Genomic DNA, 24216 nt, shown 5'->3' on the forward strand with positions numbered 1-24216 from the left:
CTACCTTAGATCCTTCATTGGAGTCACAGTGGCCCCGTTTATCTGTGCGTGTTCCCCCCCCTTAAATCATTGGTTGGCTATTGCAATTTGAGATATGGCTGGTTTGAATCTGACTGTTGTGTGACAGACAAGTAAGCAGAACAATTTATCCATTGTTATTCAGAGCACAAACAGGCCTCTAAATTGCTGCTCACTTGATACCCCTAATTCAAAATGTCTCCCAGTGGACAGGCATAGAAGAATGACTAAATGGGCTGGGGGGTGGACGGGGGTGGGGTGCTTGTTTAACCAATAAAGCCACGTGCTGTGTGTGAGCCTCACCCTAATTCTGTGGATGCATTTCCAAAAGGATATGTAGTGCAATTGCTTGCAAGACTCTGAGGAGACCCACAACTGGGCTTGCACAGCACAGAATTGGCAGTGTCTTTTCTTGCACTCTCCGTGATGCATCTTAGGCTCCACAAACTCTTAAGATAACATTAAAAAATGAAATTTGGATGCCTGCTCTGGGGTGTGTGTGTGTGTACACATGCACATACATATGCTGTGTACACAAACATGCACACATATTTTATACACAGACACACAAACACACATAATAATGACTTATAATTTATTATATACTGTACAAACCACAGACCATTTAGAATACATAGCAGAAAAAAAGTCTTGAGAGTTAACAAGTAAACTCCATAAACTCTATTTAGACCAAACGTTGATTAAAATGCCACTATTTAACTCAATCCTTTTAATTTTTTGTATATAATTGTATTAAAACAATTATAAAAGATAAAACTAATATAAACTAAGTGGTTTCTGATATTCTTCACAGCAATTATAAATACAAATACATTCCTAGCTCTCTCTAGTGTTACATCCACTTACTAAATCTCTTTAAATGTGTTGTATATGGGATACACATTAGAAATGGGCAAAGGGTTGAGTGGACTATCATGGCTGCCATCTAGACTTTTCTGACCACATCCTGAGGACACCCAGCATTGCCCCGTTCTTGTTAAATAGTAGTTCAAAATAATTCCACTTTGAACCGTCTGGAATACTTTCACGCGGACATTCAACTATCATCCAAGAATTCACGCTGACATTCAACTATCATCCAAAAGTCACCCAAAGTGACTTTTCAAGTTTTGTTTTTAAAGGTGCCCCAAACATGGCAGGGGCACGTTTAGCCCTGCAGATCCTTTGGCAAACGGTCACTGTAAGAGACAGTTGTATCTCGGCCTTATTGTGTGTCCGTTAATAAGTGCATGCTGAGAAACAGACAAACTGGAAACTTTCCCATTCAAACTTGTCCACCAGGACATTAATTTAGTCGCTTCTTATTCTAAAGCTCTCCTTAGGTGAGTCCTCGTGCTTTTTTCCTTCTGCGTGAGCCTATTTAAATTACCCCCTTACCTAAAACACATTTGCTGATGTTCTAGTTTCTCTCACAAAACAGTACATTAGGCTGGTTTTAAATTTGCACTGCACCATAATGTGCATTAATTTGTTTATCCCAAAATGTTGTCAACTAGTAAGGTTCTTGACCACAAAGCCTCTGAGCCTGTCTTTGAAAAATATTTGAGAAAACTGCAAATAGCATTCCAAAAGCTTGTGAGGTGGGTGGAAACAGGAATTCTTAATTTCTTCACAGCTTCTGTCCCTCTCTGGAGATTAGTTAAATTAGAACAACTTATTAATTACACAGTAGTATTAGAAATCCAACTCTATTTTTTAAAAAAAGTGCAGTACTGTTTTTGAAGTTCCCACTTGTCACAAAAACTTTCCTTGGGATTGGCTGTTCCTTTGCCATATAACTTCTACCTTTTTTCTTTTGCCCCAAGAATTGTTTTAATGAATAAAAATAATTGGGAAATTGGTATCTTGATATTACAAACAAAAAGCCCTGTTTTTATTTGAAAGAGTTGTCCCTTGCCCTGGGGAAAAATACCACGGGAAAGTGAGCGGTAGGGAAGTAAGGAACATTCTCAGGAATTTGTTTCTGGTAATTCAGTGGGGCAGTCGTTTTGCAAGAGTGCCCACGATGTGTGCCAAGGATACATATTGATTGCTAAAGGTCTAGGTTTAGATCTAGACCCTAGACCAGTGATGGCGAACCTTTTAGAGACCGTGTGCCCAAACTGCAACCCAAAACCCACTTATTTATCATCGGGTGCCGGGTGGGCGTGGCCCATTGGCTGGGCGTGGCTACAGTGGTAACAGCAGACTGGATGTGACTAAAAGTTCAGTCAATCAATTCCAACTATGCAAGATCTTTTTTTTTCCTGCGAGAATTTGAAATTGATTGATTGATTGAACCTTTTTTTGTTTTTTGCCCATGGTGGGGGAGGCCTAAAGCGAAAAGGTTTTCTAAAACCCAGCTGAAGGCCTAGGACTGGGGCGATGGCGCGCGTGCCTGCAGAGAGGGCTCTGCATGCCACCTGTGGCACCCGTGCCCTAGGTTCGCCACCACGGCCCTAGCCACTTAGATGAGAATGTGCATTGCTGGCACACAAAACCTTAAATTGCCTCTACAGTATTTTGTCCTATTCCTATTAGGAAAGAATGGTGTTGTTTTTAGGATTTTCCTCTTAGGATTTTACAAAGTGGGTGATAGCTTTTCCATTAAAAAGAAATTCTCCACCTTCTAGAAGTCTTGGGCTGCAACTCGTATCATCTCCAGTAAGCATGGCTGAGCACCAGGTTAAGGTAAAGCTACATTAATCAGAGGCTCATTTTCCTCCGTGAAGGTTAGATATAATTCAGAATATTTGTAGCAGAATGAAACAAGAAAGACTAGTAATTTGATTTAGGTTTTCTTTCTTTTCAACATTTCCCCTGGTCTGCTTGTATTATATTGCTCCCTTTTTGATAGATTGTACCCGTCTCTTGTTTGGCTGATGAGGTGACATTTAAATGACATTTTTACAATTAGTACTGAGAAGAAGCTAGCTGCTTTTCAACTTGCTACTCCACACAATGTGAAATTAGTTGCTGTGGGATTTGGAAAAGCTTTAAAGGAGATTTTTAAAATCTTGGGCAATAATTTCCTTGCTGATGAGTTAGGGAATCTTCCCCTCCTGGACCAAAGACCAACAAAGGCTAGTTGTTGGGAGAGAAAGACTTCTTTGACAGGTGGCTATGATGGTGCTTCCTGAATTGGTAAATAGCTACAAATTCTGCTCATGGTTGTAGGCAATTTTTTTTAAAAGGTTGGCACCCAGGATGAAAATGGGTCTGTCACGGTGCTCTGGCTGGAGCCTTGTGCTAAAAGAAGCATCGTTGGAACATGTAATAATGGGGCTGGAGGGGAGGTAGATCTTCTAGGTACCAAGAATGTGCTATCCACTCAGTTACGGTTAATCCATAGGAAGAAGCCTTGTCCCAGAATACCATTACAAATAAAGGGAGAAAGAGGTGCTCTTGAACTGACCTTGGTTCCTAAGATTGACTTCCAGATAGGCCTCTTGGCAGCAGTGATAAAATAGTTGATCTTGGATCTCCAGAAGAGTTCCTTATTTCTCTGCCTGCCTTGAATCCTTCTAGGTCAGGGGTAGGCAACCTTGGCTCTTTTATGACTCCTGGACTTTTATGACTCAGAATTCCTGAGCCAGCCATGCTGAGGGGAAAGGGAGAGGTTTCCAAGCTGAGCCAGGGTGGCTCAGGAATTCTGGGAGTTGAAGTCCAGGAGTCATAAAAGAGCCAAGGTTGCCTACCCCTGTTCTAGGTTGTCATTCTGGTCATCGCCTTGGCTGGAGTCTCTCTCTCTCTCTCTCTCTCTCTCTCTCTCTCTCTCTCTCTCTCTCTCTCTCTCTCTCTCTCTCTCTCTCTCTCTCTCTCTCTGTGTGTGTGTGTTGGGGTTGGGTGGGGTGAGGTGGGTGGGTAATTGAATTGCTCTCAAGGCACAAATTTCAATGGAGGCTTTCGGAAGAAGTTGCCAATCTGACTTGCTGCCCAGACCGTGTCGTCTTCTCACCAGAGACAATCCAACCTCAAGCAGAAGGATAAGAGAGGGGCCAAGCAAAGGCGGAGAAAACCCACTCCTCTTCGGCTGTGTGTGCACAGGGAAATGAGGATGAATTCAGACTGAGATAAATTTACCTCAGGTTTATGAGAAACAGGGGCAGGGGAGGCAAGCTTGCAGTGAAATAGTGGGCAATTCCTTCCTGCTGAGTATGGAACTTTTGCCGCAACATGTAAGCAGTGATGTGAAATGGATGATTTGTGGGGCTTCAGAGGCCAGCAGTAGCTCTGAGTTGACTTTTATGGCTTTGCTGTTCTTTACAGTCTGTACATCATGCTTCCTCCTTTGGTTTTAAGGGGCTATATAAGTTGAAATTTAAAAGGTATTGTGTGAAATTGGGGTAGGGAGACCTAGAGATGCCTTCTGAAATAGTGGGCCAAGTCAGAGCCCACCTTCTATAGGTTAGAAATATGCTTAGCTCCTTAGATGACAGACAGGTCAACTGTAGGGCCATCTGGTACGAAACAAGCAAGTTTATTCCTGCATAAAAAGGGAATTTAAAAAGGAGAGAGAACAGTGCATAAAACTGCTCTTGATTGCAAAATAACCAATGCGTGTTCGCTTGCTTTGTTTTTAAAGGATCCACCCTCCTGAGTACTACAAGGAGAAATACGGTGTTAATGAAGTACACTATACAGATGAGGTGAGTTTCCTACCTTTTGCCAAGTTGAAACAATAATTGGAGATGGGTGGATGATAAGTAACTTTCAGGTCGATAACTGACTTTGCAGGTTAAAGAGAATGAAAATAGTGGTCCGTGAATGACGCACCGTGGAATGGCATGACACAGAAGCACACACGGTGAGGAGAGAAGAGAGGAGTGAGCCAGCTCAGACCAGTTCTTAAAGGGCTTTGATCCACCTTCTCCTCCTCTCCATGTGCAGAATGGGGCTGCACAGCCATCAGGATGGTTGCTTCAAACGTGTGCTGTCTCCATCAACTCCCTTTCCAGGGTGGTTCGATCAGCTGATGCCTCATTGTCTAAGACAATTCAACCAGGCTCTGAGAGGCTTTGGCCTCAGATGTTTATGTGATTGCCCTCTCCCTTCTCCCCCCCCCCCCACCACATCACAAGCTGGGATGCTGTCAAAGCCAGAATTAAATGGCATCACTGGAGTTTACCTGTTGGAAAAGGAGAATTGAAGCCAGAATTTAGAGATGTGCAATATAACTCTGCTATGGGATACTCAGAATATTCTGGAGAACAGTGGAATGTTCCATCGAATGACACAACATTCTAGGCTATGGGTGTCAAACTGCTGCCCCTCAGGCCAGATGCGTCACTCCAAAACCGCGCCCACCCCGTTGCCGGCAATGGGAAAAAAGTCACGATACGTCACGTGATGTCGCGGGTTTGACACCTGTGTTCTAGCTCAGGGCTTTCCAACCTTTTCACCCATTGTACCACTTTTAGGATATGGCAACATCCGAGTACCACCAGTCGCCTAGCAAGGGGTCCAAAACTTGATGACCAAAAAAAGGGGGGAAAAAGTGATGAAGTACAGGTAGTCCTCGACTTACAACAGTTCGCTTAGTGACTGTTTGAAGTTACAATGGCAGTGAACAAAGTGCCCCCCAAGCCACAGCCGAGCAAGACGCCTGCCTGCCCGCCCGGCGGCGCTCTTCCTCCTGTCCGAGGTTTTCATTGTTTAAGCATTTCTGTTGAGGATTAGCAGCGGGGGTGGGGTGGGGGGGGTGTTTGGTTTTTATTTTTCCCCCCCTCTGCTGGGTGGTTTCAGCAGGTTTTGGTCACTTCACATGATCCTGGGACACTGTGACCGTCATAAATATGAATCAGTTGCCAAGCGTCTGAATGTAAATCACAAGACCCTGGAGATGCTGCAACATTCCAGCTGATCGGCGCTTCTTCTGGGCTCAGCAGACACACCAGGATCAACATTGAGCTCCAGCTGGAACCTGGCGCTGATCCTGGTGCTTCCGCTGAGCCCTGACAGCCCTGCAGCTCCAGCCGTCTCTCGCTCAGGCTTGTGCGGTGCTGCCACTGGTTCAGCTCATTTCCCTCCCCCGCTACCACTTTTCTAGGATGGTTGCGTACCACCTGCCAGGTGCCAATGTACCACAGGTGGTACCCGTATCACTGGTTGAAAAGCCCTGATCTAGGTCATGGCAGTCTGACCACTTTGGGGATGGTCTGAAGTTTTATGGAAGTAGATCTCCCTAAACGGGAAGCGTTCCAACCCAGTTTCCTAGGCTGGATTACTCCCAGCAGAGCCATAGCTGCTAATTGCCATCAGAACTTCATACCCCAGAAAACATCAACATTTTCATTTTCTGGCAACTTGAACCAAGGTAGTCCATTGCCCTGGCTTCAGCGGAAAGGAGAGGTTAATTCTTCCAAAGTTTGGCCGACTGGGAATTTGCCATCCTCAGGGCTTGCTCTGAAATACAGACTTTTGCCTAGAATTAGCAGAGGAACCCAGTTCCCGTGCAGCGGTCTTTTCCAATCTTGGTAACTTTTAAGATATATGAACCTCAACTCCCAGAATTCCCAAGACAGGAAGTGAACTTCGCCATGCTGGCTGAGGAATTACGGAAGTCCGTGCCTCTTAAAGTTACCAAGGTTGGAAAACGCTGCTATAGAGTTTGGGATTTAACAGGGATTTTTTTTAAAAAAAATTCTGGATAATTCTGCCCTGTTTAGTATGGCTTTGGGATGTAAGGAATTACAATTCTGTATCAGTAGGGTTACCTCTCTTTAAATAATCTAATGTGTGCCAAGCATACCCCACTGATCTTGGCAGCTCTTTTTTTTCTTAAAGGGTTTGTTTAATTCTTTTTTTTGTTTTTTATACTATCCCTCCAATGGCAATATTGTTTTTTCTATGTTGCTTGAACGTAATGGCCAAATAAACACTGGGGTGTAGAAAAACCCCAGTTATTGAAATAATTTAAAACCGTATTTTCTTGCCTTAAGAGCAAAGTATTGATTCATCTGCTCAGTTCAAATGCTCAGTCCTAATTTCGATGGGATAAGTTTCCTCCTTCCCAGCAAAGGATACGGATGTGTGTTTTCCGCCAGGCTTTTAATAGTTAAGCCCTCTTTCTTTTTCTTTTTTCTTTTTCACTTTTTCAACTAAAGAAGCTTTCCCCCCCCCCCCACTCCTATCCCTTTTTGTAGCATATAATTTTTCCTTAACAGGTCTGAATTTCCCAGGTTTGGTCACTGGGCAGAGAGACAGTTTATAAATAAAAGTATTTCTTAAACAATTATTTATACCTCTCGGAGCCCCCACTTTGACTATCTGTCTGAAAATTTCCACCCTCCAGCTGACATACCAAATGCAGTTTGATCCTTGAAACAAATATATGCCTGTGAAATAGTCTCTCTCCCCCCTGTGCTGCCTGTGAAGGTGGCTGGCAGCCTATCTGGACTGGAATCGAGTGGTTCTCTTATCTGATTTCAGGTGTCAGACACCAAAATGCTAGTTAAAGGATTGCTTATCTGCAAGAGTGGAGACAATTTGTGCTTCATATTTGATTTGATTTGATTTGATTAAATTTATATGCCGCCTTTCTCCCTGAGGACTCAGGGCGGCTCACAACAATAAAAATTAAAAAACATAGAGTAATTTTTTAAAAGAGAATTAAACAATAAATGCAAAATTACGAGACAATTTAACCCAGTAAAAAGCCTAATTAAAAAACATAGTCAGTCCAGGCCCGCTTGTTGGAACAACCAGGTCTTCAGGTCACGGTGGAAGGACCGAAGGTCAGGGGCCATCCGCAGCTCCAGGGGCAGTTCGTTCCAGAGGGTCGGTGCGCCCACAGAGAAGGCTCTCCCCCTGGGGGTCACCAGCCGGCATTGCCTGGCCGACGGCACCCTGAGGAGGCCGACTGTGGGAGCGAAGCGGGCGATGGGAAGTTGACAATGGCAGCAGGTGGTCTCGCAAGTACCCCAGGCCTAAGCCATGTAGGGCTTTAAAGGTTATTACCAGCACCTTGAATCGCACTCGGAGGGTAACCGGAAGCCAATGCAGCTCGCACAGGAGTGGTGTAACATGGGAGTACCGAGATCACAAGCATTGGCAAATTGTCAGGAGTGCTGTATACAAGTATAGTGCTTCCCCTTTGGAAAATGTAAGGCAGGTAGTTTTCCTTTAACATGTGGAAATACGGGAACCACCTTTCTTTCCCCAACCTGATGTCCTTTTAGAGGATTGGGACTTCATAGCCATACGCTGCCACCAGATTTTCATGGATTGTGGACAGGCACGGAGAAACAGTTCATAGGTGAGACGTCGTCCATTTTATCACTTCTGTCATTGCTTTTCACAGCCCTTGGAATCCCTCACGGGCAAATCCATGTGCGTGTCCTGAGTTCAAATATTGTTAAATAGAAGCACCAATCCACTGCACAGAAATAGGACAGAATTTCAGACCCATCTCTCTTGGGTTGTCTATATTTCACCTCTTCTTAAAAGCAGCTCCAAACAGCTGTCTCTTCAGACAGACGTTTTGCATGTAATGCACCTAATTGATTTCTTCTTGTTTAATTTGGGGCTGCTTTTTTTGCTTACTATTCCTTTTGCTGAATTGACTGTTTTATTAAATTGCCTCTTCCTCCACCATCCCCTGCCCCTGGCTTGAAAATTTTACATTGATAGACAAGTTATAAATTGGATTGCAGCCAGATTAGCAAAATTTTAGTCAATACTTTGTCTGAGTTTCAACTGATTGATTTTTTTAACCTTGCAGTTGTATATAAATGGTGGCAGATCAATAGATACTTTTCAGATTCTGTAGCTCCATAGCTCCATTTGGGAGTCCATTTATGGCACCAAATAGTTTTATTAATAATTCTTGGTTAAGTCAGGTAGACAATATTTTTTTTAATTGGGGCACCATTTTTTTCAACCCAAAGCTTGATTCTGATTGGAGTGAAATTAAGGTACAGCATAAACGTTTAAAGCAATTTTTCAATATCTTCCTGTGTGTAGAAATCTTCACCATTTCCATCATACTGTTAGTGAATTCATTATGGAGAAATAATATGTAGCCAAATAGACTGGATTCCTGCATTGCAAGAAGCCAGCTTCCTTAGTGTGGTGTCCCCAGGTGCTTGCAACTTGTGGGCCAAGCTGTGTTCACTCTGGCTGTAGACTGTAATCCTAACATATGACAAGTGTTAATCCTAATGACAAGTGTTTGAGTGCACCCCTCCCCTGTTCTTTGTAATTGTGTTTGATAGTTTGGTTAGATACGAACCGAGACCGCTGGCAGGTATTTAGCAAACCTTCATAAAAATAAATCATAAAGTGGATCTTATGAACTAGTTACAATTTTTGGTGGATGGTGGGACGCTCAAGCAGAAGGGAAAAACACGAATTGTAGCCAAACGTGCTGCTTTACTACTATACACTCATATAGTAATATAATACTAAAACCCCCTAGGGGAAAAAAGATTACAAATTGGGCCCAAAGAGTTGGCCTCTGAGGGGAAAGGAAATGGAAACGGGGTTGTCCTTATTAATGTCAAATGGAATATTTAAGTAGAGAGTGTTTGAGAATGAGTGGGGAAAGAGTTCAGAGTCAGTGGAACCTGGATCCCAGGGCTATTTGCAAATTGATGGAACAGAGTGAAGATTATTTTCTTTTCATTTATTTTGTCAGATTGCCAGTGTTTTGGCTTCGAAAAACCCTTCAGTTCTTCTTACTCTGGTAAGTGCTAAGATGCATTCGCTGGTGCTGATATATGACTTAGAGGTATGCTTCTCCAGCGCATTTTACTAAAGGCTATAGTCTTTTCTTTTCTTTTTACAATAAATTAGTAAGTAATTCCACTCACTTTCTAGTTCCGTTGCAAGTAACAGCAATTAGCACTTAGACATATACCGCTCCTCAGTGCTTTACAGCCCTCTCTAAGTAGCGTAGAGAGTCAGCTTCTTGCCCCAAACAATCTGGGTCCTCATTTTACCAAGCTCAGAAGGAGGGAAAGATGAGTCAACCTTGAGCCGGTGAGGATCGAACCCCTGGCAGTCAGCAGAGTTAGCCTGCAATACTGCATTCTGACCACTGCGTCACAATGTCTAGTCTAACTTCTGCTCCTTTCCTGGCAACTTGCTCTGGGAAGAGAGAAATGACTTTCTGAAGGTCGGTGAGTGTGCACACGGTTGCTGTTGGCACTGGTCCCACCCACCGCAAGCTTCAGATTACAGAATAACAGAGTTGGAAGGGACCTTGTAGGTCATCTAGTCCAAGCCCCCGCTGAAGCTGGAGTCCCTAGGCCAGTGATGGCGAACCTTTTAGAGACCAAGTGCCCAAACTGCAACCCCAAACCCACTTATGCATCATCGGGTGCCGGGGGGGGCGTGGCCCTTTGGGTGGGCGTGGCTGCAGGGGTATCTGCAGACTGGGTGGGACTAAAAAGCTCAATCAGTCAATTCCAACTTGCGAGAACTTTTTTTTTCCCCAAGAGAAGTTGAAATTGATTAATTGAACCTTTTTTTTTTGGTACATGGTGGCGGAGGTCTAAAGAGATCCTTGGTGGAGCAGTGGGCTAATGCCTCCTTAAGTAACACCAGCTGCCTGCAATTAGTGCAGGTTCGCGTCCCACCAGGCTCAAGGTTGACTCAGCCTTCCATCCTTCCCAGGTAGGTAAAATGAGGACCCAGATTGTTGGGGGCAATTAAGCTGACTTTGTAATAATGCCGCTTGGGGTGTGTGTGAAAGCCCTAATAAGCAGGCATATACATAGAATGAAGGCTACTGCTAAGCTTGTAAGCCGCCCTGAGTCTTCGGAGAAGGGCGGGATATAAATGGAATTAAAATAAAATAAAAATAAAGCGAAAAGGTTTTATAAAACCCAGCTGAAGGCCTAAGACTGGGGCAACGGCTTGCATGCCCACAGAGAGAGCTCTGCGTGCCACCTGTGGCACCCGTGCCATAGGTTCACCCCCACGGCCCTATGCCATTCCAGACAGATGGCTGTCCAGTCTCTTCTTAAAAACCTCCAGTGATGGAGCACCCACAACTTCTCAAGGCAAGCCATCTTCATGGGTGTGGGTTGCAGAACAGAAGAGATCTTTCCTTCCTCCTTTGTTTAGGGTGAAAGAGCTCTGCCTGCTAATGCCTCCCCATTCGGTGTAATCCTTGTGCCAGAGAACCAGCTGTGGGAAAAAAATCATTTTCCCCCTTCCTTCTGGGCTAAGAACTATTCCTGGGCGTTAAAGAGCGTGATTAATTTTTTTGAACTGCAGAAGACAGAAGAGTAACGTATGTGCAGCCTGTATTTTGTTTAGAGGTGCCTTTAGCTTGCTTGGTGCGTGCTTCATCATAGCTTCTTCCGTCCAGATGGAAGTGACACATCTGGGAACTCCTTGGTCCTATTATCAGCCCTTTAGGAGAGGTGGCTGCTCCATCTGGAGCCTGCAGAGAAAGCCATAGGGTACGTCTTTGTCTGAAAAGGAGGGTGGCTTTTCCTCCCAAATAATTCACTTTAAAATAGCAGAGTCATTGTAGGTTCATGAAAAACATGATAAATGGAGGATGCTCTTGATTAGACATTTTTCTGCTTAAGTTTCCTAGAGAGGCAGTGGGTTGTCTAAAATGCACGGCTCTCTTCCTTTTAGCTCAGTAGGTATTGCACGTATGTCCATCTTTCCAACCTAGCACTAAGAAGAAGGTGGGGGAATGATCAGAGTGGAAATTCAGCTGGGGGGGAGGGGGAACTGGTTGGGGGAGAGACTTATCTGCTGCCTCTAGACTGAGCAAATGCTCTAGAACTTACATTTTGTTCTCTTTTTCCAGCGAGGAGTTAACACCGACAGTGGAAGCGTGACCAGGGAAGCCTCCTTTGACAAAATCAGCCAGTAAGTTATCTTCTGGGTTTGAAATGTTCAGACGAATCCCCAGTTGACTAATTATTTGAAATATCTAATAAACAAAAATAGAAGCCTGCCATTCCCAGTTCAGATGATCTCACTTCGATTGTATTTTTCTCATGGTAGCAGAAAACAGAAGAAAAAGAAGCCTGATTCTGTGTATAGACCCATGGTGAAAATTTGTGAATCAAATCTCTTTATTCCAAAAGAATGGAGCATTTTAGCATTTTATGATAGATTACAGTATATTTGCAGCGCATCTAAGCGTTCCAGAGGAGAATCCTTTGTAAGATGAATGAGTTATATTGCAGTGCAAAGAACAACATGCCAGTGGAAAACTTATTAATTAGCCATGAGTCCAGGGTGACAGCGGTCTCTGGCTTTTCTATTTCTGTGTATGATGCTACTCTAGCTATGATGTGTGTGTGTGTGTGTGTGTTTGCTTTGTTGCCCCCATTTTTGTGTGACAACTGCTTTCCCTCTTGCCCTGCCCAACTTGCTTGGAACGCTGTGGCTTTATTCATCTATCAGTCACATTTATGTGCCACCCATCTCATAAACAGTCATTCTGGCACTGCACAACAATAAGTAGAACAACAAATGTATAGAAACAAATCATTGTAAAAATATAAAAAAATCACATTAAAATAAATTAAAATATGCAAACCAAATGAAGAGAGTAAAAGGCCAACCACAATGAAGCCACCTAAGAATGCCTCTAGGACCCTGGGATCCCATAACCCGTGGGGTCTTGGGAACCCACCATCCCAAAACATAACCAGGTCTTGAGGAACCTCCAGAATGATGACAGGATTAGAACTAACCCGACTTGGGGGGGGGGGATATCCCATAAGGTGGGCACCGTGGCAGAGAAGGTGCAGATTCTGGGACCAACCAAATTTAGGTCCCTGGCAGAGGGTCCTTGTGACCTGCCTTCTCCACCACGATGCAGTTGAGGAGAGGTCATCCCTCAGATATCATAAACCTAGAGAATTATTTCCCTAACACAGGTAGTGCTTGACTTACGACCACAGTTGAGCCCCAAATTTTCATTGTTAAGCGAGACATTTGTTAAGTGAGTTGTGCCCCATTTTATGACTTTTCTGGCCACAGTTGTAGTGAATCACTGCAGTTCTTAAGTTAGCAAGCTGGTTGTTAAGGGAATCTGGCGTCCCCATTGACTTTGCTTGCCAGAAGGTTGAAGAAGGGGATTGCCTGACCCTGGGACACCACGACCGTCGTAAATGCGAGTCAGTTGCCAAGCATCTGAATTTTGACCACGTGACCGTGGGGATGTTGTGTGAAAAATGGTCATAAGTCACTTTTTTTCAGTGCCGTTGTAACTTTGAACAGTCACTGAATGAACTGTTGTAAGTCGAGGACTGCCTGAACATGAAACTCTCTCACGGTTTTGTGCAGAATGTCCTCGAATGCAGAAATGGATCCCAGTTCCACCTCTGACTTGGGCCAGATGCTATGTTAAAAGTCCCCTGCACACACATTAGGCATACTGTAGTGCAATGTTTCCCAACCTTGGCCACTTGAAGATGTGTGGACTTCAACTCCCAGAATTCCCCACTTAGCATAGCTGACTAGGGAATTCTGGGAGTTGAAGTCCACACATCTTCAAGTGACCAAGGTTGGGAAACACTGCTGTAGTGTATAGCCTCCATTTCCATGTTATATATTGTGCCTTGCTCATTTTTTGCAAAGAGATTTCCATCTTTTCTGGCAGTTTTCTCTGTCTGGATTAGCAGAGGTTTCCTTGCATTCTAACCGTGGGGCATCGACTGATCTTCCTGTTGCCTTTTGACAGCTGTGGATCATCTGGGCCTTCTGTCAGTACAAGAGCCCCCGCGACGTGGTACAGAACAGCTTGCAGCTTCTCACTTGTCAAGACTCACATCCTCAATCTTTCGCTAGGCTTCTTCCAGCCTCTTGGCCCGGTGTTCTTGGCTGATGGCCAGTCTCCCGATTCTTTGTCCACGCTGGGGAAGGGGGGGAGGGGGGGGCTTTGATACGGAGTGATGGCACCTAATTGGGCTATCAGGGAGAAACCTTCCCAGTCTTTTTCTCACTTTCTGCATCTGTAAGAATCTTAGGACTGATGTACGTGCAAACCGATCTGTACTTAAGAAAGGATAACAGAGGCTGCTGCGCATTTTTGGAAAAAGGAAACCACAACTCCTTGTCTTCTTTGGAGGAATTCGATGGCGGTGTTATCACTGTTCTGATCACTGAAGATGGGTAATGTGGTGGGAGGGTTCTTTTACATTTTTTATGACTTAGTTTGCATTTCCCAAACTGCTATGCAAACTTAAGATACACGAGCTTCAATATAGATTTCTAAATGTTATAGTTTGGGGACGTCTATGATTTTTATAAAAATCTAATAGGGAAAAATGCCCCAAGAATATATGTCGGAATGGAGTGGAATGGAATGGAATGGAATAGAATAGTGGTGGAAGGGACCTTGGAGGTCTTCTAGTCCAGCCCTCTGCTCAAGCAGGAGAACCTATACCATCTCAGACAACTGACTGTCTAGCGGCTCTAGCCTCTTCTTAAAAACCTCCAGTGATGGAGCGTCCATTATTTCTGAAGGCAACTTCTGTTCCACTGGTTCATTGTCCTCACTGGTTCATTGTCCTCACTGTTAGGAAGTTTCTCCTTAATTCCAGGTTGCTTCTCTCTTTGGTCAGTTTCCAGCCATTGTTTCTTGTCCTGCCCTCTGGTGCTTTGGAGAATAGTTTGACCCCCTCTTCTTTGTGACAGCCCCACAAATACTGGAATACTGCCATCGTGTCACCCCTATTTCTTCTTTTCTTTAGCCAAACCCAAGTCCTGCAGCCATTCTTCATATGTTTTAGTTTCCAGGCCTTTGATCATCTTAGTTGCTCTTCTCTGAACTTTTTCCAAGGTCTCAACATCTTTTTTGTGATATGGTGACCAAATTGGTTGCAGTATTCCAGGTGGGGCCTCACTAGGGTTTTATAAAGCGGTACTAATACTTTGCATGATCTTGATTCTATGCCTCTGTTTATACAACCCAGGATTGTTTTTGGTTTTTTTGGCTGCTGCTGCACACTGCTGGCTCATAGTCAAGTGATCGTCCATTAGGACTTCAAGGTCCCTCTCACGATTGCTGTTTTTGAGCCAAATCTCGCCCAATCTGTACTTATATCTTTGATTTTTCCTGCCTAAATATAAAATTTTGCTTTTCTCCATGTTAAAACTTATTTTGTTGGATAGGGCCCATTGTTCAAGTTTGTTAAGATCTTTTTGGATCCTGAGTTTGTCTTCTGGGGTCTTGGCTATTCCTGCCAGTTTAGTGTCATCTGCAAATCTGATGAGTTCCCCTTCAATTCCTTCATCTAAGTCATTTATGAAGATAGACCTGGGCCTAAGACGGAGCCTTATGGTACCCCACTGCTTACTTCTCTCTGTGTTAGTGAACATAGTGAATATGTTTCAGTGAAATGAATATATAAAAAGAGATAGCCAATAGGGTCTACGACAACTTGCCACAGCCAACTCGCCGTGGAACAAGAGTTACACTATTATCGTAGAAATAGTGGAACAGAATCATTAAAGAAAGGATGCCAAAGGAGGGACAGAATTAAATAATGTTTTAATTATTTTAAACAGTTTTATTGAATTGTTGAATTGTTTCACAGTGAACTGTCCCATAGTAATTGGCCATGGTGAGTTGTCCTGCGGCATGTTGGTCATAGTGAGTTGGCCACGGCGCATTGATTGTGGCAAGTTATCCCATTCCATAGCCAATACAGGAAGGATTAGCCAATGCACATCAGAGTTATGTCACAAATGACACCCCACTGGTGAAAAAAATCGTGTTTTCCCTCAAGGAAGGGGCTCTGTGGGCTACATTTCATCAGCACTTTGCAGAAAAGGATCTCTTCTCAGGCTCACAGGAATGATGGAAATGTTACTACAACCTCAGGATTGAAGTTTGAAGGTGGACGTCCGGAGTTTGCTTTGTGTGTTGTGCCTTTCTCCAACCTGAACGGTCTTCCCAGCTTTTTCCTCAACAAGACAGCCTGCTGGCAGAGGGGCCAGGGTGGTTTTCCATTGTTCTTGCTCCCAGACAGGCTGTTCTCCCAACATACTCTTTAAATGATCTGTACTCCCTCTTGATCTCAATTCTACAATTATTTTCTGATCTTCCTGATGCAGCCTGCTGGCCTTCATTGCACACCTTCCTCTCCGCTTGTGAGGAACGTAGTGAGATGCTTGGAGTAAAGACAAAGATCCACCTTTTTGCTCATTATTGTTCAATGTACCAGTTCTCTCATCAGTGAGCTGCGTGGCTGCCTTCCTTTATGTTTAATTCGTTTTTGCGTTTTCATTTTCGGCCTTTGTGCTAAACTGTAGCTTTTTATTTGCCAGGGATATAATGGCCTTAAGCCCTTGCAAAAAAGGATTCCTTGATGTTCAGAGAGGGCAAATCTCATTACTTCTGCTTCTTTTTCTCACCCCCATGGTGACTCTTTTCTGCGGAGTGCCAGAATTGCATGGCCTTGAGGTGCTCAAGTGATTATTGGCTAAAATTACTCAATTTTACTCAACTTCCAGAGGCGTGTTGAGAGCAGGGCTGGGCAGATCTGGCTCTCTTCTTGAAATTGAATGTCGCCTCTTAAGCTTTGGTAGCATGTCTTGAAAACGTGTAGGACTGTAGCCGAGGCATGGAGCAGAGATCATAGTAATCAAATATATTTCTGCAGTCTGGCTGGCAGAAAAAAGTCTCAAATGTTGAATGCTACCAGAAGTAGTTAATTTCTTAGCTGGCATTCTTGAAGATATTGATTCACACCTGAGCTTTTCTGACTTTACAGGAATTTCCTTTCATTTCTGTTGAGAAAGAGAAATCACCTATGGATTACTCTTTATTATTGTTCAACCTTCCCGTCAGGCTCCAAAAACTTAAGAAAGACACATAATTCTTCCAAGCAGATGTCTTCATTGTTCCTCATCCAGTCAATCAGAATAGAGCTGGAGGTGACCTCGGAGGTCTTCTAGTCCAACCTTGGTGGAGCCTTGGTGGAGCAGTGGGCTAATGCCTCCTTAAGTAACACCAGCTGCCTGCAATTAGTGCAGGTTCGCATCCCACCAGGCTCAAGGTTGACTCAGCCTTCCATCCTTCCGAGGTAGGTAAAATGAGGACTCAGATTGTTGGGGGCAATAAGCTGACTTTGTAATAATGCCGCTTGGGGTGTGTGTGAAAGCCCTAATAAGCAGGCATATACATAGAATGAAGGCTACTGCTAAGCTTGTAAGCCGCCCTGAGTCTTCGGAGAAGGGTGGGATATAAATGGAATTAAAGTAAAAAAATAAAAAATAAAACCCCCTGCTCAAGCAGGAGACCCTATACAATTTGAGAGGAGTGGTTGTCCAGTCTCTTCTTAAAAACCTCCAGAGATGGAGCACCCACAACTTCTGAAGGCAGGTTGTTCCACTGTTTAATTGTCCTCACTGTTAGGAGGTTTCTCCTTAGTTCCAGGTTGCTTCTCTCCTTGATGGGTTTCCATCCATTGTTTCTTGTCCTGCCCTCTGTTGTTTTGGAAATTAAGTTGGCCCCCTCTTCTTTGTGGCAGCCCCTCAAATACTGGAATACTGCTATATACTGTATATCCATAGACAGAATCTTACCAGAATTAAAAAAAATGTTGACACCCCCATAGAGCATATACTCTGGGAACTGTTAAGGAGGAGCTGTCTTCCCCCTCTTTCTCTCATACAGATTGAGATGAAAGTGATTGTCTCTTGCTCCTTGGAATGCACCCCTGCCTCCTGGAATCCAGATTGCATCCCATCATACTTCCTCTCTTCTTGCATCTCTCAAGTTCCATCATCCTGCTATGGTCTAGAACAGGGGTCAGCAACCCGAAACAGCAAAAGAGCCACTCAGAACCGGTTCTGTCATACACACAAAAAAGTGGGAGCCGCAAAATGTGCACACGCATGTGGGCACGCACGCGCATGCGCAGAACAAGCAAAAACATACACAACCCCTACGCCCGCACCGCATCCTGAGCCGCACGCAACTGTCGCTGCCCAGTGCCGCCAGCTTACAGGGGGGGGGAGGGACGGATTCGCAGGCTGAGGAAGGAAACGGCCTTTCAGAGGATCCCGCCCGCCCCCCCTCGGAGGCAACGGGCCCTTCCCCGGCCGAAGGAAGCCTCGCGAGCGGCTCCTGCAGCGCGGCTCCCTCGAGCCGTGAGGCACCTGTACGAGCGTCTTCTGCAGCGCGGCTGTGCAAAGAGGACGGTGGCAGTTTGGAGAGTGCACGCGCACCTCTCCAAACCTCCACCGTCCCGTTTGGAGATCTGCCGCGTTCGTCAAACACGGACAAACGCAGCAGCTGTGCAAACGGGGCGGTGGTAGTTTGGAGTTAATTAAAAGAATTAATTAAAAGAACGAAGACGCGCGCTCACATCTACTTGGAAGAAAATAAAATGCAATACTACAATCAATGATTTTTTTAAAAAAATAGTTATTTTCCTCTGTAAAATTTAAGTAGTGGGACCTGAAGCCACCAAAACGTTCTCGCTTCTGATTGCCTCCTGTCTTCTTTCATTTCCAAGCAGGTCTTCTTGCTCCCGCTTCGCCCGTTTTCCTTCCGAAAGGAAGTATCTCGGGAGACCTTTTAGCAGAGAACCGAACGGCTGCCCTCCATCGATCTCTGCGCAGCCCATCCTGTCCTGTGAAGAGTGCATTAATCAAGCCTGGGTTAGAGCCTTGGGAGGCTACTTAAGTCACGCCTTCCAGGTCTGCATTAGCTGCCTTGAACTGTGAGAGAAAAAGCCAGGAATAGGCGCGATCGGTGTAATCGTGCACCGTTTTTTGTTCCCACAACTCGCTAAAAGCCGAAGTGCAAATGCATTTGCACAAAAAGCAAAATGTAGTTAATATTAACTTTGGTTAGTTTTGCAGTTTGCGCGAATGTAACCACGGCGAGAGAATAAGGTATCCTTTTTTCAATAAAGGAGAATATTTGTAGCTCAGCGTTGAAATGAAGGGATCCTTGGTGCTCTCTGAGCTTGCAGACATTTCATTACTCATTGGGCAACATCATTCGTACAGCTGCTGCGCTCGTCCATGTTTGACGAGCGCGGCAGACCTCCGAACGGGACGGCGGTGGTTTGGAGAGTGCGCGCGCACCTCTCCAAACCGTCGCCGCCCATTTGGAAACCTGCCGCGCTCGTGAAACATGGACGAGCGCGGCAGCTGTATGAACGGGACGGCGGCGGTTTGGAGAGGTGCGCACGCACCTCTCCAAACCTCCGCCGCAGGCAGCAGTTCTGCAAACTGTTCGGAGAGCTGCTGCCTTCGTCAAACATGGACGAAGGCAGCATCTCTGCAAACGGGGCAGTGGAGGTTTGGAGAGCTGCACGCGCAGCTCTCCAAACCTCCGCCGGCGGAGGAGGACTGGGAGCCGCAGGAGATGGCTCAAAGAGCTGCATGCGGCCCCGGAGCTGCGGGTTGCCGACCCGTGGTCTAGAAGAAATGTAACACTTTTCTGGATAATAGATCAGAGATCAGGTGTTCATTCTCTTGCTTCCTCACATCTAGACACGAGCCCTTGTATCTGCACCAGCTTTCATTTGGATTGATTTATGTACACCAAGACATTTTTGCCTCCAGGTGATCACATAAATAGATGAATGACAATCTATTCTCTTAATCTGTTCTTTCAAGTCTCCCCATCGTGCATTCATCACCACCATGAATAGCCGAGTCCATCCACCTTGCTGTGGTTGTTTTCTTCTTCTCCTTCCTTCTGCTTTTTCCAGTACAGATAGACCTTGACTTATAACAGTTCTGTCGCTAACATTATAAATTATTCTGGGAGGGGGAATTTATTTGGAGGTCTAACAGAATAACAGAGTTGGAAGGGACCTTGGAGGTCTTGTAGTCCACCCTCCCCCCTCGTGCTCAGGCAGGAGACCCTATAACATTTCAAGCAAATGGTTGTCCAATCTGTTCTTTAAAACTTCCAGCGTTGAAAGTGTTGGGGGCAAGTTGTTTCATTGATTAATCGTCCTCACTGTCAGGAAATTTCTCCTTAGTTCGGGGTTGCTTCTCTCCTTGGTTAGTTTCCATCCTTTGTATCAGCCTTTGGGTGCTTTGAAGAATAGGTTGACATTTCCCCCCCCCCTCCTTTCTGTCAGCCCCTCATCTATTGGAACACTGCTATCACGTCACCCCTGTCCTTGTTTTCATTAAATAAAAATCTATCCTATCCATGTCAGTTACTCTGCATATTAGTACAAGTCTTGTATGAATTCCTGAGTAGAAATAAATTCCAGATGAACCACTGATAGAGTTAATTTTTATTTCTCCCTGACCCTTTCTTTTTTTTCTCCTGTAGGTTTACGGTAAACAATACAATTCTCCATCCTGAGATTGCAGAATGGTAAGTCATTCCTCACATCTGTGTTCCAGTTGTTGCCTTGACATTTCTGTGTTTGAGCGGAGAACTACTGTGTCTTTGTTTTCATAGGAGACGGGGGGGGGGGCTAAGGGCGTGGGATGTCGAGGTGCACGTGGGACAGGAGTGGAGAATCAGCCTCCCCACTCTCTGTTTATTTTTGTAACAAGCAAAGTTTAATCTTAAAAAGAAAATAACTCTAAAAAAATAAAAAGTACAAACTGAAAAGACGGTCTAAGAAGGAAAAGAAAAAACAGCTAATATTTTATATTCATCAATAGTTACTGTTTTAGCAATGAATTCATTACTATAGTATGAACAATGCAAGACATTATTGTAAAATATGACAGAATCCTTGCCATAATAACACATATTACTACATCCATTGATTAGTTAAAAACAATTTTTCCCCAACAGACGACACATTTCTGACAACCCTTCCTTAATATCTGAAATAATATAATTTTCCCAGTTTCCTTTTGACTGCTTGATGCAAACATAATTCCTGATAAAATAGTCAAATTCTAACATTTTTGGGATATAATTCATCATTACATTAACGACTTTTAAGATTTAAAGATTTCCCATAAGTATACTAATCTACTTCAATCCCCAAAAGACATTAAATGATCACTTGACCATATCCTGTGGATCAGGGATCCCTCAGATTTCTTAACCCTCAGCATCTGATGCTCACATTTTCTGGGCAGTCCAACACACCCAAAATATAACTTTTTGATAAATCATCCGTCGTCGCCAATCTGTAGATGCCATTTTCACATTTTCAAGGACCTGAAGCCATTTCTGTGGAAATTCCAGTTCTTTGCTCTATGTTTGAAATATCTCAGAAATGTCCAGTTTTAAAATGTTCTTGACCTTTTGATAGAGATATGTTATAGGTGTGATTTCTGCCATGGATTTCATCAGGCAGGAAAGCAACTTATTTAGCCCCCGAAATGTCAGATGCTCTTCCCCTGCTGCTCCTCGCCCCCCCTTCATGTCCACCTTGCAGAGCAGGGCTGGTTGCCTTTGAGGACCCGTCCACGTGAGACGCCGGGCAAAGATGTATTGCCATCCGAGGCCTCAATTCATTAGTACGTTAATATTTCAAATTTGTATGTAACAGTGGAGCTTTCCAGAGAGTCTGTGTCTAATAGTTTGAGTCTGGGACCATAAATAAATAAGCAAAATTGCTTACACATTGTATTGTACATTGAATTGCTGCTTTCCGTTTTAAAATTGATTTTTCTAAATACTGTTCTGAAAGGCAGCATCCAATTACAGTTGCCATTAAATTAAAAAAAAGAGAGGAGAAAATAGAACGGCTGGATTATCAAAGGCCAAGGAATTTTGGAAAGCAGCTTCTACTGAATTAGCTCTTTGAGAAGAGGCTCTTGTGTTCCGCGAGTGCTCTGACCATCTTCTGAGTGCTTCTGTTGCCTACAAGGAAGTATTTCTGTTGCCCAGTTCATGACAGCGGTCATTATATAGTAGCACAGGAAGAAAAATGAAATACTACTTAACGATTCTTGTTAATTTGCTGTAAAATTCATTAGTGTTAGCTGTTGTGTAGGTACAAATACAAATAGATTCATTATAATTAATGTTCCTTCACTGACTACCCAAGGAAGTATTAATTGAATGTCTGGCAGAATGGGCAATGTTATATAAATGTCAGCCTATTATTGCTTTCTTCGGGGATTCATTTTAAAGGCATTAATTCTGATGCATTCTGCTGGCAAATTTATAGATGTTCTCTTTAATTACACTTGAATGTCAGTGGTGTCTGACATTAGCAGATGCCACCTAGAAGAATCAAGAGTCCTAAAGAGGGGCACAGCGGTGATATTGCTTAATTTTTAATTCTTTGTTAAAAGACTTACCTTATTAAACTGCCTTCTGCTGTTGGAAAATAAAGGCCCTTTTGTTCAAACTGGTCAGTTTTGTGTGGCTCAAAGGAGGATACTTGAAGTGACAAACAAAAGAAGATCTAAGTCTGTTGTCACATCAGTTGGTGCAGGATAATCATTGTGGGCATTTTTGAACCTCTGTTCTCCGGTCCCTCCCTTGCAGTACACAGGTTGACAATGTAGAACAGTTGAAGGAGAAGCAAAATACAGCATAGAGTTCACAGGCAGCAAAAGAGAAACACGCCATGGCTGTCCACTGTTGCATCTCTGTGGTCTGGCTTTCATGTATTCCGCCAGCAATTTCTGATTGAGATTGTTGGACTAATTGTACTCACTTTCCAGACTAGATCAGTGACTTGATTAAACTGGCTGCTTATTTGGTCAAGGAATCTGGTGAACTGAACAGGACTACTCAGTTATGGGTTTTTTGTGGCTTTGCCGTTCTTCCTTTGTGGGGTCTATGACAAGTCGTCACGGCCAACTCGTCAGGGCCAACTCACCACGGGACAAGAGTTACACTAATATTGAAGAAGTGGTGGAATATAATCATTAACGAAAGGATGCCAAAGGATGGACAAAATGAAATATGAATGACAAAAATATTTTTTAATTAGTTTAAATAATTAAATTGAATTGTTGAATTGTCCTGCAGTGAGTTGGCCGTGGTGAGTTGTCCGATCCTGTCCTTTGTGGTGATCTTGACTTCTTTCCTTCATTTTTTCAGTCTGATTTTGATGCCATTCTCCATGAATATTCTCAGGTCCTTGGTGTTCTCTGACTTGGTTGTTTCCCTGGAGACATTTTGTTCCCAAGCTGAATGTTGTGAAGAATTGTGCCTACAGGTGGTCCCTGACTTATAAACATCCGTTTAGTGACTGTTCAAAGTTACAACAGTGCTGAAGAAAGTGACATGACCGGATCTCAGACTTACAACTGTTGCAGCTTCTCCACAGCCACATGACCAAAATTTGAGATCTTGGCATCCAGCATGTATTCGTGGTGGTTGCAGCATCCTGGGGTCACGTGGTCGCCGTTTGTGACCTTCCCAGCTGGCTTCTTACAAGCAGAGTCAATGGGAGAAGCCTAATTTGCTTAACAACCACATGATTCGCTTAACAACTGCGGTGATTTGCTTAGCAACCATGGCAAAAACAGAGCACAACTGATGTAACTGCCTTGCTTAGCAACGCCTCGCCTAATCGTAAGTCGAGGACTACTTGTACATGGGTATCCATTATTTTGGAAGATGTTGAACAGGTTGTTTTTTTTTCCTTTTTAGAGTTCTGGGCTGCTCCAGTGCTTCTTGTTTAGATGAATAATGTTCAGGTTCTCCTAAGGGCAGTTGTGTTGTCGCATGGGTAGGGAAGCATTTGGTTAATGGGAGTTGGGCGTTTTGTTTTTTTTATCCTTGGGAATTATGCATAACTTTTCCCAAGCTAAGGGCCAGACAAAAGCTGTGAGTATCAGAACAAAACGTTACATCGAATTTACATTAAACATCCTTGCTGGGATTATCTTTCAGCCTTGACTGAGCAATAGTGCTGCTGATACAGTAGGTCTGCTATCCTCTCACCGAGTTTAAATCCCTCACCCTTCCCAAGATGCTAAATGTGGCTCTTAGATGGACAAGGGTCGTCGTCCTGTACTTTAGAGCTATTAAAGTGGAATGTCCTTTGAGTTGAACTGGACTTACCCTTGTAGTTTTCTCGACTATAGAAAAAATTTGTGCATTCTTGCTTTCTTTGTATGCTGTTTTGACTTCTCAGACTAATATATAGTTTTAAGATTACTGGGGGGGAAGGGGGGGCTCTATTAAAAAAAGTAGCCAGGTCAACTCTATCTACTTTTCCTGCCAATTTGCATTCTGGATCTTTAGACTTAAACAGCATTTATGGCTTGAGTTCTTTGTATAACAACCACAGACCCAATGGACCAGGTAGTGCCTTGTGCAGGGCTCTTCAGATCCTATGCCCACCTGGTCTTACTCTTTTG

The 24216-nt window shown here is 43.9% G+C and overlaps 1 protein-coding gene across 1 annotated transcript in view; it reads left to right on the forward strand.

Moving 5' to 3' along the window:
- Positions 1 to 24216, forward strand: part of PEPD (peptidase D) — a 168177-nt gene that overhangs the window by 32820 nt on the left and 111141 nt on the right. Inside the window, exons 4-7 of the mRNA XM_083370686.1 lie at positions 4604 to 4667; positions 9656 to 9703; positions 11792 to 11853; positions 20255 to 20299. Coding sequence (XP_083226812.1) covers positions 4604 to 4667; positions 9656 to 9703; positions 11792 to 11853; positions 20255 to 20299 — 219 coding nt within the window. The remainder of the gene's footprint in view (positions 1 to 4603; positions 4668 to 9655; positions 9704 to 11791; positions 11854 to 20254; positions 20300 to 24216) is intronic.

This window comes from Vipera ursinii, assembly GCF_947247035.1.
Source record: "Vipera ursinii genome assembly, chromosome: 10".
NCBI lineage: Eukaryota > Metazoa > Chordata > Lepidosauria > Squamata > Viperidae > Vipera > Vipera ursinii.